This window comes from Rissa tridactyla, chromosome 2 (genome assembly GCF_028500815.1).
Source record: "Rissa tridactyla isolate bRisTri1 chromosome 2, bRisTri1.patW.cur.20221130, whole genome shotgun sequence".
NCBI lineage: Eukaryota > Metazoa > Chordata > Aves > Charadriiformes > Laridae > Rissa > Rissa tridactyla.
Window position 1 is genome coordinate 124657712 of NC_071467.1, and position 16234 is coordinate 124673945.

The 16234-nt window shown below is 37.9% G+C and overlaps 1 protein-coding gene across 8 annotated transcripts in view; it reads left to right on the plus strand.

Annotated features, from left to right (window-relative positions):
* Positions 1-16234, plus strand: part of SLC4A7 (solute carrier family 4 member 7) — a 101886-nt gene that overhangs the window by 24180 nt on the left and 61472 nt on the right. For 7 of the 8 annotated variants that reach the window (XM_054191060.1, XM_054191061.1, XM_054191064.1 and 4 more), the window contains exon 2: positions 15173-15254. In XM_054191060.1, coding sequence (XP_054047035.1) covers positions 15173-15254 — 82 coding nt within the window. Of the gene's footprint in view, positions 1-5249; positions 5593-15172; positions 15255-16234 lie in introns of those variants that run through there. The other variant, XM_054191058.1, reaches the window with a different exon arrangement.

Consider the following 16234-nt stretch of genomic DNA (forward strand, 5'->3'; position numbering starts at 1 on the left):
TTTATGATGAAATTCTGCCTTCGTTCAAATTGCAGTGGTCATGAGCAGGCTCGGAGTTTTACTTCCATTCTGCCTGCCTTGTTTTTAAAAAGAAATGTGGCCCAGTGGAGTGCTAATAACCTCCTGCTGTTGTCAGTCCTGCTACTGATGTTGGAAACATTACCTTATGTTTCCATTATAGTTTCCTGAGCTTTGATTTATAGGTAGTAATTTTTGTTCACTCTTAAGAGTAAATGTGTTGTCAGTAAAGATACTTGATTTGGCTGGGATTCAATTACATGAATAGAGGAAAACTTGAGAGACAGGGAAAGCTGAAAGTGAGGTTAAGTCTTGCATTCATGTGAACTGGTGAGATTCATGATCTTTCACTTTTCTGTCAAGGGAAAAACATTTAGGTGAATAATAATTCCAAATATACAGCATTCATTGAAAGAGCAAATTTTTTTATTTATTATCTGCTGATGTTTGGTGTTCTTGTCAATGAACTGTTCTGTGTGGGCATAGCTTGGTTTTGTTATATTTGGAGAGTCTGTCCTAACTGGATAATTTGACTCTCCTTTTTTTCCTCCGCACCCCCCCCGCCCCCTTTTCTTTTTTCCTCCTGAGGGTCTGCTGTCAGGGAAAAGCGTTCGTGTTCCTGTACTTCAAATAATATAATGACAGTACAAAACAGATAACTTTATCTGACCCATATTATGCTGCTTCATATCCGAACTCATTAGCTGTTCATTTCTGTGCCATCTATTATTCTAGGAGATGAATGTTTAATATTTGTACAAGTGATTGTAAAGCATTTAAACATATGGCCTTGGTTAGGTGGCTGTTTCAACACTAGTAACGCCCTGGTTTATAGTTCTTGTGAACTTGTACAGTGATCTGAGACTTCTTTAGGATAAAGAAAAATCAGAATATCTTTCAAAAATGCTGCCAAAATGCCTGGAGATTAATTTATGTAAAAGCAAGAGATGATGGATATGTTGCAGTTGTAAAGTTGAGTGGCTTTGAATTTAGAAAGCATGCTCATTCTTTTGCCAGAAAAACACCAAACGAAAAAAAAAAACCCAAACTGACAAATCAAATCACGCAAAACCCCCCTGGCCTAGCTCAGTGCCTTTTGCATGGTGACCACATGCTTATACATGTTGAAGTGAAATTCTTGGTAGTGTTCTGTTTGAACATGATGAATTTCTTCCATCTGTCTCTACTGAGGGATGTTTTTAAGTCCAGAAATAAGTAAAGTACTCTAAAACTTTACATACATCTTTTGTTGTTCTGCTTCATCACTGTATCCAAATCAGGACCGCAGGGTGATTAATGAAGGAGTCTATACAGTAGAGTATGTAGTAATGTCACTGTTGATGCCAATTCAGATTACAACTTTGTGGTAGCCCCTCTAGAGAATAAGTACACAGCTCTCGGAATGATATGTAACTGTGCAATGTCAGGAGGGCTCAAACTAGCAACCTGTCTCGTGCTCGTTCTCAGAGTCACGGTGGCTTGTGACAGCTGTCCTGCAATGTCCTGAGAAACCCAAGAGTATGCTACTAGGGCAATACACCAGAGAGTATCAGCACAGAATACGTCTATCTTTTTTTTTTTTTCTTCCTCTTTTTTTTTTTTGTCGTCTTCTTTTTTTGGAAACACTCAGTTACATGTGTACGTGCCGATACAAACTGAAGCAAGTTGAAGCGTGCTGTGTGGATGTACCTCTTGGGAACTAGCCGTTATGTGGAAATTGTATTCTGAAAAATACTTGTAGGCAGTCAAACTTGGTTTTTATGGATAGTTTTAATTCATTAAATGATGAGCCACTGCCTATGAAGGTTTCTGTCTTCCCTTGCTAAGGGAATAATGTCTCCATAGAGGAATAGCTTATATTTAATTTATGTTTAATAGAAAACTTGTAGGAAGCTGTTCTTCTTGATAAGAAGTTAGTATGTTCCCGTTTAATAAGGACCTGAACAAAACCATCTGTAGTGGTGTTTGATGTACTAACATTAGACAGTTTGTGTCATACAACTTCCTCCTGCATCATCTTAATCCCCTAGCACCTTGCCTCTCCTCCTGTCTCCCTTGTGACCTGGGCCACCCCCCCACCCTCCCCAATCCAAAATAAAGCCTCATTTAGAAGTATTTTCTTATTGTCTCATTGTTAAGTATTTATTGTTTTTTTTATACTCTTTTCTAAAGAGAGGTGCTTTGAGTTTGAGATAGATGCTATCCTTTCAGGTACATGAAGAAAGGCAGCAGTGAACTGGGTTGGGTTTTTTGGACTGCAATGTTAGAAAAAAATGGTCATGTTCGTTTTGTATAATTTGTTCATATAGGGAAGGGTTGAGTTGGATTATGGATGCAACTCTTAACACCCCACCCCAAAACATGATTTTAGAGTATCAATAGAAACCTCATACCAGATCTGCCAGTTCCCAGGGCTACATGTGGGTATGTCAGTATGGCTTCTTTGCCAGCAAATGAGCACTCAAGTTTCCTTATGCTCCTGTCTGGGTTGGTCTGATAGCCCTGGGCTTGAGCTCATGTGGTAAATCCTGCTGAGAGCACAGTCCTGCCCACTGCAGCTATTTTAAATAAAAACATGCACGTGTCCTGTCATCTCGGAATGGCAGTTTAGGCACAGCTCTGCCTGCTAGAGACTCTGCACACCCTGCAATAAGGCAGTTTACTGCCACTTTATGACAGACTGGGATCATAATTGTGCACTCATTTTAAGAGCAAAATTTGTAGGACAGGAAAGAAGAGGTTGCGGCTGTAGTAAAATATATGCAGCTTGCTGGTGTGTTAACGCTAGTGTTGCTGTAAGACGTGATAGGAGATATTTTTACAGATTGATCCAGAAACTAGTCATAACAAGTGACATGAAAATTACTCTTCTGATCCATTGTAAACGTTTCTGCATTCCACCCCATGATTAACAGAGCTTTTGGAATTAGTCCAATTTAGTTGATTCTGAGGGAATTTTTAATGGAAGCCTGTGCTGCTTGCAAGGAAATAATGGACTATATATTGCTTGTGAAAAGATTAAAAGTTTTGCACAAAGCTAAGAGTTCAGACAAAATCTTTCTTTCCTGTCTGGAGAATAGATAGGTATTTTTTTTTTTGACCTGCTTTGCCAAAAAAGTGCCTTTATAGGGGAAGATAAGCTCAAATTAAGTGGAACTTGAAGGGGGTATAAAAAAGAAAATTAAGAAGGACAGATTGATGGAAAAAGTGGATGTTTCATGATAGCTACTTATGTTTCTTTTTCTTTAAAAAAAATAAAGCCCTCATACACTTCATAAAGATTCTTTTGCAGCATCAAGCATATGGTTGAGATACTGCTGCAGCACAAATAGTCTTGCTCTGAGTTCCCACAGTGTTGTCGCTGAACATGTTCAAGGATGTGATAATTTTGAATATATTTGCCTAAAGTTTGTTTTAGAATACTTTTGTAGTTAAGCATGTTGAGACAGTTGCAGTTTGAAGTTGCTGTGTTGTTTTCCATCTAATGCGAATCCCTGGTATTTATTCTTAGGTAAGAGCAGACGTTTATCCACAAAGTATTTTGGTATGGGACTTAAAAGCCAAAAATTTCCATCTGTTTGGAAAAAAAAAAACCTTGTTAGTTTGTCAGCTTGGCTCTACATGTTCTTTGCTTTCTTTTTTATTTTTTTTTATTTTTACTGAATAAAGCTTCTGAGTGGTGTTGTGTTGTGTTTTTTTTCTTTTTTTCTTCCAAGACTGAATGACTATTAACTAGGAATTGGTTGACTACAGACTAGAAAGAGATTTCAATAAACTGCTTCAGAGAGGTTTTTAAGTTTCCAAACCAAGTATTTTTTCCAAAACATATAAAAAAATCAATGGTGTGTGATTCCCAACCCCCCCTGCTCTCCCCTTATTCTACCCCAAAGGAATAGACAGCCTCTTTCCCCTTCACATACCCACCCCCAACCTAAACAAACCAACTTTTGTAGTTTTAGAAATTGAAGTACTTCTAGTATGGATTTATGCAAAGGAAGCCTGCATTAAAATGTGGGAGAGCCACCAGAACCCAGTTCAGCATTGCTGTTTCAGTATTCATCTGAGTAGCTAAAGAACTGTATGAATTTGTTCTCTGCATTAGGAAAAGAATGGGTTTGGTTTAGGATGCTCAGTTGAGAGGAGATCACTAAGAGTTAGGGTACCTGATATTTTTGTTTAGCTTTGTTCTTCCTGTATGAACCATGTAGTTTATGGTATTTACATATAGCAACAGAGGAGCCTTCAATAGCTTGTAAGTGATAAGGTTCACACACATGTTAGAGTGAACATCTATTTACAGAGTGGAAACAAACTACTTCTAAACTCTCTTGTCAGCACTATCTGAGAATACTTTCATTAGTCTATGGTTAGAGAATTTTCTGGGCTGAGAAAGGCATTGAGGGGAACTGAATGTGGTCTTCTGATTTCTGAACTGCTAGGTGGTAAATACCATCTTCACAGTTACACAGTAGGTTTCTTTGGTTGGTGGTATTTGCCCCAAGTTTATGAACAGTATGTTGCTTGTTTTGTTTTCTCCAAGTTGTTCATTTGTTCATTGGTTGGGGTGGCACCGGTCCAGCTTCGTGACCAGACTTCTCGTCATGCAAGAAGTAGGAATGAAAGAAGAAAAAAAGAACAAGGAAGGCAGTGTCATGTCATGAAGGTTAATCTACGGATAATGCCTTAAAGAGCCAGTTTTCATATGCATTATATGATGGGACAAGGAGATTAAGGTATGTCAGTGATGAAGAAGGGAAGAGTGAAATGAAGCTCAGAAACTGATGTGCTGTAGTGGAGGCTGCATTTTTCTAGGGTTGGCTTCAGCAAGGAAAAAGCATAGCTACTTGTATCATACCTGAAACAGAGAGCCATCTTAATCTGAAAGGAGACATGAAATGAATTGCAGCTAATGGCATGGCTTTTTTACCTCTTCAACAGGAGAAAAAAAACACCAAACAACCAACTCCTGAGGATTTTTTTTTTTTCCCCTAGTAAGCCCTGGTTTATTTTGCTGAAGAAGAATATATGGCCTATATCAAAAAAAAACGTGTTTTGGAATGAGCATTCAGTGAAAGGTCGATAATACAGCTATAAATGCACTTAGCAGATGTTTGACTTTTGGGTTGTTCTGTTCTGGGACCTGAGGTATACATGTGCTTTCATTTTGTAGTGCTAATGAAGTCTTGGATTGGAGCAAAAATATAACCTTGGAGCTGTTCTTAGCTGTTGGTGATGCAGAAAATGTTAAGTCTCGAACTCCGTTTCAGTTCCTTTTTTGGTATTCTCTGAGCTGGAATTGAAGGCATGCAGTCTTGCCCATTCTGCTCTTGTGCGACCCTGCGGTAGCTGTAATCGGCGGCCTGGGAGATGAGAGGCTGGCGAGGGAGCAATTGGCTGCAGGGCTGGGGAGCAGTTTCCCGGAGTACATCTGTGTCAAGCAGAGCGAGCTAAAGCAGTCATGTATGCGCAGTCTCTGATCTCCTGGGAGGTTCATTACAGGGTCTCGGACAAGGGCATTCTCCGTTTCTGCACATCAGCATGGAAGCAGCTCGTCCAGGGAAGAAAATGCAACCTGTATGTACATAGCAGCCGTATAACTAATATTCAAGCCATATAACGGTTTGAATGTGCTTTGATGCAAGCAATATTTAGCAGCTGTGTCTTAGAATGGTGTGCTACGTTAGACTCACTAGCTGTGGAAGAAAATTTTGGAAGATATGGTGATAGGTATAGTACTTAGAGATTTCTGTATTAGGGAAGATATTTTCTGTGTAGTTGGAATTGCTTAATCATAGTAACTGGCTTAATTCAGAAAGAAAATGTAACTTTATAATCCTGAGAGTATACTACCAGATTTTGAGAGTGGTTGAGTGTGGGTTGCTTGTTTCCTCCCCTCCCTCCCCCTCATTATTTAGTTTCAGCTTTTTTTAATTTGATGGTTATCAGCTGTGGCTTTGAGTATTTCTGTGCAAGTATAGCAGGGAAGTTTCTGGTAAAGATCTTGAAATAGCCTATTGATTGTTCCTTTTGACCAAGAAAACCCCAAGACAGAAAAAAAACACTTTAATGAGCTGTGTAACTGAGGTAAAATGTGATGGAGATAGATGGAGATAGTGTTTTCTTCAGACTTGAGTGGCATAGCTGCAAAACTCCATTTATATGGGGATTTCTACAATGAAGCAGTGAACTCTTAAGTATTAGTGTTAACAAGCTATTGCTTATCCTCTTGGATGTATGGATAGTCTTTATCACTGCTATTTAACTGCAATGCAGTGTGTAACAGGGATTACTACTTTAGAGTTCCCTGGAAACTAAAATCTATGGGATGGAATTTTCCTAAACCTTAAAGCTTTAAAGACCCCTGAATTGTTTTATATAAATTTTATAAGACTACCACTAAATTTTCAATTTCCTCGTGTGAGCATAAGAAGTAAGAGTTTCATTTAGACATGTTAAAACGCATCTGATTGCAGTGGTCTTGATTGTTAGGGTCTCTGTAGTACAGTGGTCGATTTTTTTGATTTTCATTGTGGTGCTACGTTCAGCTCTGGACACAGAACTCTATCAGGCATGCATGTACCTAGAAGACTAGGCGAAGATCTGAGATGACTAGTTATAAAGATTATACTACTTCTGCTTTTTCTAACTGTAATTTTAGTAATTGAAGTGAATGGAGCTATGAATTTCTTGAATGAAATTTAGTGCTGTGAGGCAGTGATAAAATGCAACTTTGTAAAATGACTACTATAATGTTAGATATGCAACTTGATATCTTGTGTTGGATTGGTGACATTATTTGCTAACTTTATGCCTGGTTGTAAATTTTCTGGCTTGCAGAACACTCGTGTTAAATTCAAACAGGGCTTCTAATTTTAACTGAATATTCTCTCGTATTTTAGTCACACCTTAACATTAATCAAGCCATCCCTTTTTCTTGTGTTTGTTCTGACCCAATTTTTTTTTTTTGATAAATTGCTGCAGTGTGCTCTAGTTGACAGCCAGTCACTACTGTGACCGGTCTCTTGCCAGTGTTCATGCTTCTTTTTCTTTCTGACTTTTTCTCCCAATTTAATGTTTTGTTTTGATTAACACAAGCACTTTGTGTTTGCTGTCCAGAGACTAGTGACTGATTTGTCTGCGACGTGGATTATCTTGCAGGTTTTGGCACTTGGCATGACAGTGGCCAGACTGACACCTGCTAGAACTACTAAAATAAAATTAACATGTTTAGAACTGCTTTTTTCCAAAAGTTTGCTGGGGTTTGTTTTTGTTGTTGTGTGGTGGGTTTGGTTGTGTGTTTTGTGTTGTGTTGTTTTTTTTTAAGTAGCACCCATACATGTCTGTCTTTGCTGTCCTCCACATACAGTTTTGTAAAAAATAAAATGTAACTTCTGGGAAGTCCTATTGAAATCTGTTGATGTCTGTTGGACATACTTGTCCAAACTGAAGGTTTGTATAGCTCCTGTGGTTTTTTTAAGTCTTCGAGAAGCTGATTGGTCAGATGTATATAGTAGGGTAAGCTGAGTGTTTAATTAGAGGATTAGTAGGCTAGAAAAACTTCTCTAAGTATTCCTAACCTCTTTCGTTACAGCTGTGGTCTTACTGAAATCTAAGCATCAAGCCTTCCTGTGAGACTCTCGAATATTGCTTTAATTAGGAGGGATCTTCGTTTACATGTGAGGATAGTTGTGTAGAGTAGTAATTGTATAACCACAGATAAAATTCAGAAGAAAAAAGAGGGGGAGAGCAGGAGCGACACCAAAACCTTTGAGCTGTGCTGGAGTGTTTCCTGTAGTGCCTGAGGAATATCCACTGCTATGATAGTAGGGAAAAAAAAATATCTGGAAAGCAGCTGTTCCTGTGCAAGTGAGACTGTAGCAAATACAACCAAGGGGGAACCCATCAATATGGTATGCTTCCCATTTTAAACCTGGCAAGTGTTCTGTTTGTGAATTATTAATTTTACTCTCATCCGTATATATTTAGAGGGCAAGGCGAGCTAAAAATTGCATGCCAACAAAGTGAGACAGGGCCCATTTACATTTGGTGCATTTTCCCTTCACTGTTAGGTTGATGTGCTTGATTTAGAACTGGTAGTGTTTCATCACTTCGGCAACTTCTGAAGGTACAGTATTGTTGTGTAGACCAATACTGTGCCCAAAGAACTTCAAATGCATTTATAGAACTACTTTGCAGTTCAGCTGAAGACTGTTTAGTAGGCTGAATAATATCTTCACTTAGTAAAGTACTTAGTACTTAGGAAGAACTTTGATTTTTTTCATATCCTGGCTGTCCTTCAAGGAGGCAGCAACTGGAGATGCCCGCCCTCCTGCCCACCATAGGCTCATCTTACCTCTGGTTTAAAAGCAGAATCAATCTGACAGAGAAGTAAAACAATATATTTAGAACTTACCAAGTGCTGCAGTTAGTCATTCTACAGGTGAGTCATGTCAAAAAGCCCTTCATGATTTACTCCCTCTTAACTAAGGCTACTTGCTGCTCTGTATGGGTAGCAGCGGGAGAGCTGTAGCGTAGACCTAGTCCTGACCTGATGATTGCCAGAGGTAGAGTGATCGTTATTGAACTCTGCATACAGTTGTCACAGATGGCATTAACAAATATACTAATTTTCAGATTTCTTTTCTTATCACTTCCAGGGTTGCTATCAAGGGTAGACTTGTAGTCCTACAAAATTAGGAGATAACGCTGATCTTGTCTGGTTCCCCCCCACCCCCCCAGTATTAGTGCTTATTGGCTTGCAGTTCTGGGACATTGATGGATAGAGAAGTGGCTGTATGTGCGTTCTGTCAGTCAGAGATGTATTTTCTTTCCTGACTCCATGGAGTATTCTGTGTGCTTTGAAAACGCACAGAAATGCAGGCTTCTGAAACAAAACACCTAAGAAATGCTGCTGTGAAAATGAATAATGAATTACCCTACTGATTCTCAATTATTCTGAACAATGTATTTCAGTAGCTGTGTGAGAAAACAAATGAGTTTGTGTGTGTATCTATCTATTAAAAAATGTCAGTTTTAAAGTATTTTATATATATACAGACACATATCTATGAAAAAGTTGCAAAATCAGGTTTTGTGGTTCCTCTTCAGTTATTTTTGAGATGTCTGATCAAAATGAAGGTTTTAATTTTTTTTCCAGATAAACTTATTTTTCAAGCAGAGCAATATTGGTATTTCTTCTGTATTTAATTTAATTTTGTTTTTTGTTTTGTTACTGGAGCCTTGATGGCTATTGTATCTGGCTTCTGAACGCACATCCAACAAAGTGAGGGCTGATGGTACAAAGAAAATACTGCTTTGACTATGCTTCCTAGGTCTAGGTCAAGCCATCATTTTGAATTCTGTTTGCACTGATGTGTAAGTTTATTGGGCAGTTGCTGTAGGCCACTAGTGGTGTATCCTCTTGAAGACAGCATGCTGGGTTGGGTGGATGGTTTGATCCAGCTTAACTGCTCATATGTACTGATGATGAAAGAATGAAGAGCAAAGGACGAAGACCAAAGTGTGCGGTGCAAAAATTCTCATATGCTATTGATTTGAGTATGTAAATCTACAGTAGCATGCTATATATATTAACCAGTTGGGTCTGTAAGTAGCGTGTGCTCATGTTTTGAGAGGAATGGTTTGTTGGTGCCACATTCCAGCCTAAGAGCTAAATCCCATGTGCCAGACCTGGTGACTCTGCAAAGGTAGAGATGTATCTGTGAGTTCTTGTGAGAAGGACTGGGCAAGTATTTGCCTTCTGCCCAAGCCAGGGGGGATGGGATATAATTACAGTCACAGACCGTATGTATGTTCACTGTGATGGTGTAGGCAGTAGTAGAATAATATCAAAATTAGAAGTCTTAAACTTGGCCATGGACAGATGTATAAAGGAAAAAACCTAGATATGAACACCTCCCACATCCCCCTGTTGCCCGTGTTGATTTTTGTTTTGTTTTGGGTTTTGCTTTTGTTTTTGTTTGGGGGTGGGATGGGTGTGTGTAGTGGTGGTGGTGTTTTTTTGTTCGCGTTCTCTCCTGTGCCGATGAACACTTGTGCTATTTCTTCTGGTGCTGCAAGTAGTTCCCCAGCTCTGTTGGGGAAGAACTTTGGGACAAGGGAATGTAAATGGAGCATATGAACACTGACTTAGCTAAGTAACAGTTTTGAATGTTGAGCTCAAATTATTCTCAACGCAATTACTGTATTAAGCTTGCATTTCAAAGCTTTACAGTTAACTGTATCAGCAGCCATTTGTATAATTGTTGTCTATTACCAGAATGAATTGATTGAACTATATTTCAAGTACGTTTAAAAATGCGTTGCTAGCCAGCTGCATCTCTTAGAAGTGGTTACTCAGTAATGCACTTTGGCAGCGTGCCCATCTTAAGTCTGTCATGTGTATGTGACTGCATAAGGTTAGGCGAGCTGCATGGTGAGAAGAACTTGTACAGATGACAGTGGAAAGTTTCCTTTAGATGTAATATTCTGTGCGTCATATTTGTGCCAGTCCAATAGACAGTAACTAATACATGCTGATGGAGGTCGACAACTTAATTCTTGCAAACTTGAGTGCTTTCCTTAGTGATTCATGCCATTTAGGACTGACTTTCTTAAATACTACTTTTAAAAAAAACGTGTAGCATTACTATTTTAGATATGGAAAGTGTACCATCCTAAATAAAGACAATTATTTGAGAAGGTAAATAACTAAAGTTTAAACAGTTTATTTAATAATTCTTTTAAATAAAAACCCAAATTATTTAAAAAACTCTTTTTACATAAAAACTATTAAAAAGGTTTAAATAGTACTGAAGTATTCTAATACTTCAGTAAGTATTGCAGATACTTATTTGTCTGCAATGAAAGGGCAATTACTCTTTTCTCCTAGACTGAGAAAAGGCATTTGAAAATCAGAAGTGGCAAGAGGAATCCTGCTGGGATTCTGCTAGAGCACAGAGTATTTGAAAGTGTTGTCTGGTCTGCAACAGTTGAAAAGGAATTTCATTTTCATGCTGGGGAAAGTTGGAAAGCCGAGAAGAAATGTTGTAGTATATGTAGGCACCTCTAGCTGAATACAAAGGTTTTACTGGAAGGTTTTTTCTACAGTATGTTTGTGAGTATCAACAAATTTAGGGTTAGGAAGAAGTGTGCTTAGTGTATTTTAGTACAACGTACTAGGATTTTGTTGGTGTGTTTTTTTTTTTTTCTTTTTCCCTTTGAAGTCATCTGGATTTGTTTTGTTTTTATAAATGACCATCTCCTCGTGAAAAAGCAAACCAAAGGTGAAGGCTTAATCTTTCCCTGGGGCACCTGGGTTGCTACCTGTGTTGTGTTTTTCCCTTCTCAATTGTTCTGTCTCTTGACTGAAAAGAGAAGTTACTTACATTCCAAGTTAGTCTTAGATGTTACTTGGGCTCGTCTTCATCATCTGGTTTTCGTGCATCTGTGGGATTATTATACATTAAGTTTCACATGAAATGGACGGTAAATTGCAGAGGAATGCTTGCTCTAAAATGAAGTCATTCTCTGTGCCTAAAAAAGGAAGTTGATGAGTTTTAAACCATCCCACCTCTCTCTGTTTATATATGGAAAAAAAAATTCAGAAAGTAAAAGAGATAATTAGAATGGGAATGTGTTTTGATTCAGCAATTGAAACAGTTTTCTCTCACTTCTGTGCTTTAAACTGACACGGTAGATCTTCTATAATTACTGGAAACCTATGCCCTACAGACTTTATTTTTAGTAAGGAAAAAGCTGTAGTTTGGTATTAGCTTTATAGTGTGTTTGAGTATTTTGGGTTTTTTACCTGACATGAGGCAAAGGTATTTTACAGTGGGATTTGCTGTTGGCATCACAAACAGTTATGTTAAATAACGATGCTTTGTGTTTTCTTTCTAAACAAAGGCTGTAAGTGATATGCATTCTTCATGTATGATATTTGTGGTTGCTAATGGTTTATTCTTGGAAGAGTCTTTGCATATGTTGAGTACTTTGAGATAGTGATAGAATGGTTTGCAAGGGCATGCATGCCTTTCTGTAATCTAATCTCAGAAGACATGTTACGTTCACATGATGTGGTTTTGAAGGCTGCTTCTCTATGTATAAGGCTGGCAAAGTACCTCTGTTAATATAGCAAAGGGTGATAAATATTAATAACATGGTATAAGGCATACAGCAAGTACAGTTTCAAAATGTTACTGGGAGATAATTTTTTTTCTTTCATGTATATTTTCTGCAGCGTGTATGTAATTTTCTACCGGTATGCAGTGGTTTGTATAATCTGGAGAAAAAAATTGTGTTCCTTTATTGCTCAAAACCTGTGTGTTTGGCAAGCTTCCAAGTGTCCTAAAGGGACTCTTGGTGCTGGAGTGTAGGGGGGAAGTTAGGTAGAGGATATTTCAGCAGTCTGTGGCTGTAACCATGAAGCTAATTGTGGAAGAGATTTTGATAGCAGTTTTCCTAATATTAGGGTTTTTCCTAAGGTTTTTCCTTTAAGTTCACTTAAGGTAATTTAGAGGATTTTTAATACTTCACCTATTTCTGTCTCTATTTTGAGTTTTCTTGTAACATGCAGGATTTGTGTTTATATCTATTTCAGTGCACTAGAGTGTACTACAGTCCTATAATTTTCTATTTCTGTGTCACTGAGATAAACTGGAAATTAAGTATGCTTGACAACTCCTTGGTAGTGTTGTGGCCTACCAATGCAGTTAAATGTTTTGCTGTACTTATTTGGTGCCTCAAAGGATTGTTAATGCTTTTTAATGTTTGTAAAATGATTGTAAAAGCTTTTTAATGCTGCTGCTTGGAGACCTCTTCTTGCTGTTAGGTTTATGCATATTAAATTTTTTTTTTCCCAAGCCATGTTGGAAAATCCATCTTCAGTAAAGATAAGAGCCCAGACTCACTTTGCAACTGTCTTTGTCCCTACCTCTGGAATGGTTATCAGAGAGATGACAGGGACCAGTTGCCTTATTGCATCTTCTAGAGCACTCCTTAATTTCGTTGTGGTGTGTAGATTACAGGAGTGTACTACTTCACACACGCTACACCACCCCCCCGTCTTATCGCCGTAACACTTTTCTAAATTTCTGCTACTTCTTTATTAACAGATCCTTGTAAGATTTTCACAGATTTGCCCATCAGACATGACTTTGGTTTAGTAAAGTGATTTTTTTTAAATTATAGCTGTCTGGAGTGTGCAGGAGTTTTGATTTTTCTAACGTGCATGGAAAACTCTACTTTTGCAATGCAGGAGTAGTGACAAAGTTGTCGCTGTGTTAAGGCCTTTCTTGAAAACTTCATTTTTAGGGACACAGCTCAGAATTGACCTTTATTTAGTTTTCAGGGGTTTATTCTGACATGTACTACTTCTGTCTTGTATCTTGTTTATTTACATAGTTAGACCACATAAAAAATTTGGCACTACTTTTAACTTTTTTTTGAACTGCATCTGAATTTTTTTTCCTATACGTGCTGTCTGTCATCTTCATATTCTTTAATCAACTTTCCTCAATAGTCAAAGATTTGGACTTTTTCGTGTGTATGTGCGCCCAATATTTGTGCGCGCTTTTATTAAGGAGTTACTCGTTCAAAATTTTTTTTTTGTGAGTGGTGCTGCAGTATCTTTTAGCTTGTAGCTGTTACACAGTTATGTTGTTTTTTATCCTTGTCACTTCCCCTTGAGGTGATAAACCTGTTCTATATATAAAACATTGCACTATTGAGTAATTCTAAGATCAAAGTTTAGGTGAATGTCAACACTGTTAGAGTTCCCAGTCCCTGTAAGACTCCTGATTTAGGTTTCCATTTTTTCATCATGAAACCATTATCACAGATCTCACATTGGTTGATGTAAACGCACCAGTGGGCTGCTGCCAGAAGCAGTATTCAGATTTATTTGTGGTGGATCTAGCTGTTATATGGACACAAGAAAAGTCAGTTTGGTGAACTGATCCAATGGAAAACTAATTAAGTTGTTTAAAAACACACGCACAAAACCCCCCGATTGCTTCAGCTCTTTGTGTCTTACTCCATGATTGATAGATCTGACTTAAGGAAAAAAGCATGTGCCCAAGGGAGCAGAAAGAGCAGGGACAGTATTCTTTAGCAGTTAGCCTGACATTATACGTAGTTAGATGTAAAGCAAAGCATTACCCTTAGGTAGGCAGCAGTTCTTTTGGAGAACCAGTTCTGCCAGGAGGCTATAATTTATGAGCTGTTAAAAGTGGACTGTATTCTAAGGAATGCAAACATTTGGAGAAAGTCAACTTTAATGTTGTTTTGATATCAAGTCTGAGATGAGATTATGAGATTTCTACTGTTCAGCTATTTTAAGGTTTATTTTTGTCAAGATTGAGCAAAATGCAGTGTTTAAAGTTCTGCTTTAGTGATGTGCTACATGTGATTAGAGGACACGTTCAGAGATCAGCCTCATTCCTGACCCTCTATCTCTTTCGGATACTGTGCTTTTTGTATTATGACTGGTATGGTTTCAGTAGTAATGAAATCTGAAACAGATCATCATGCAACTGTTGTTTTCTAACTTTGTGCATAAAAAATGTGAATTAGATAGGGGTGTGGTTAACAAGCTGTCTGTTGAAACCCGAGTTAAACAGTTGGTTTTGGTCTTCTCAAAACGGTTGGTCTAGGAGAGACCCCAGGTTGTGTAATTTAACCCCTTTGTATAACCTTCGGTTCACGAAAACTTCTTATTTGTGCTGGAAAATCTCGCATGGGAATTGTCCCCGAAACAAATGGGTTCAAGATCTCTGAATGTTAACTTACGTAAATTTCTATAAATTTGCCAGTCATTTTATTGAAGTAGATTCACTGCTGTTGAATGTGAAACTAAAGAATATTGCGTGCCTGAAATATATGTCCTGATCCCTGATACGATGAAATCGAGAGCATTGCAAAAGGAAAATTGCATGGTGTTTAGCATGTCTGTTGATTTACAGTTTTTCCTTCAATACAGGGTAACGTTTTCTTGAAGAACTGGATGGATAGATTTTCAGTGACACTTTCTTTCTCAGTTTCTAAGAGGTGAAAGCGTGTTGTTTTAGAAAACTTAGCTTCAGAACTGCAGAATATATATGGAGATTTAGAAAAAATAGTTCTATTTCGTTAAATTTGTGTCTTGTTTCTTTAGGGTCATGATGAAGAAGCCGTTGTGGATATGGGCAAAATCAGCTCTACTATCAATACAAACTTTGAGAAGGAAGAACTAGAGAGTAAGTTTGTGGTAGTTTTCTGTTTGCCTAACACGCATTTTTTGCTTCAGGATTAAAGTTTTATTTTCCTTCAAGTAACAACCAGTATCGCTAAAAGGAATCAGAATTTTATGGTCACTATGAAATTCTAGGAATAAAACCAGTGAACAGCAGATAACCTGCACTGCTTTTTGTCTCTGTGCATGCTAGTAAATGCTCACTGTTATTCAAATCTGTCACAGAAATAAATACTAAAAGAAAAAAAACAACTTATGAAGCTTTCCAAGGAAAGCTTGCTTCTGAGATTGTAGGTTTGGAAAAATGATTGCTGTCAGTAAGTAATTTCCCAGCGTGAATGATGTCAAGTTCTGCAGAATCAAAACTCATTGAAGAGGGGCCATGAGGGAGATGTTTGTTTTGTTTTCTGAAATTTAAGTTTCCTTGTGAGTGTGGTCATGTGCTTTAAATACTGAGAGTCTGAACAGATAACAGTTCTTCTTTTCCCGTGGTAAACTGTACGTTCTGCCATCTGCAGTCAGTTAAGGCATTATGGGATCCTGTTAGTCTTCATTATTTGACTCGGCATCCTGCATTTAGCAAGAGAAATGGCATTGAGTTAGTTTCATATAGCAAAATGCAAAATTAGATACTTCATCTAAGATACAATTTCTTGCTGACTTGAAAAGGAAGTAGATTGGAATGAAGATTCATGGATGCTGTTTAGTGAAGCCAGGCAAAAGCTAGGGAGATCCAGTGTTAAAATCTTATTTATTGACCTTTCACATAGAATGCTCTGCAGCTTAATTAGCGTTTGTAGAATGCCAGAAAACTATCAGTAGATTCACTAAGTTGTATTTCTTGACAGTACTGACTCTCGCTGCTTCAGAACACCGAAGAGCCATTATAGCAGCAGTTTCTGGCTGAGAAAAGTTGATTTAGGTTGCTGTCACATTTTCTTATGCTGTGGTCTAACAAGAGACGGTTTAAAGTGATTAAAGTTG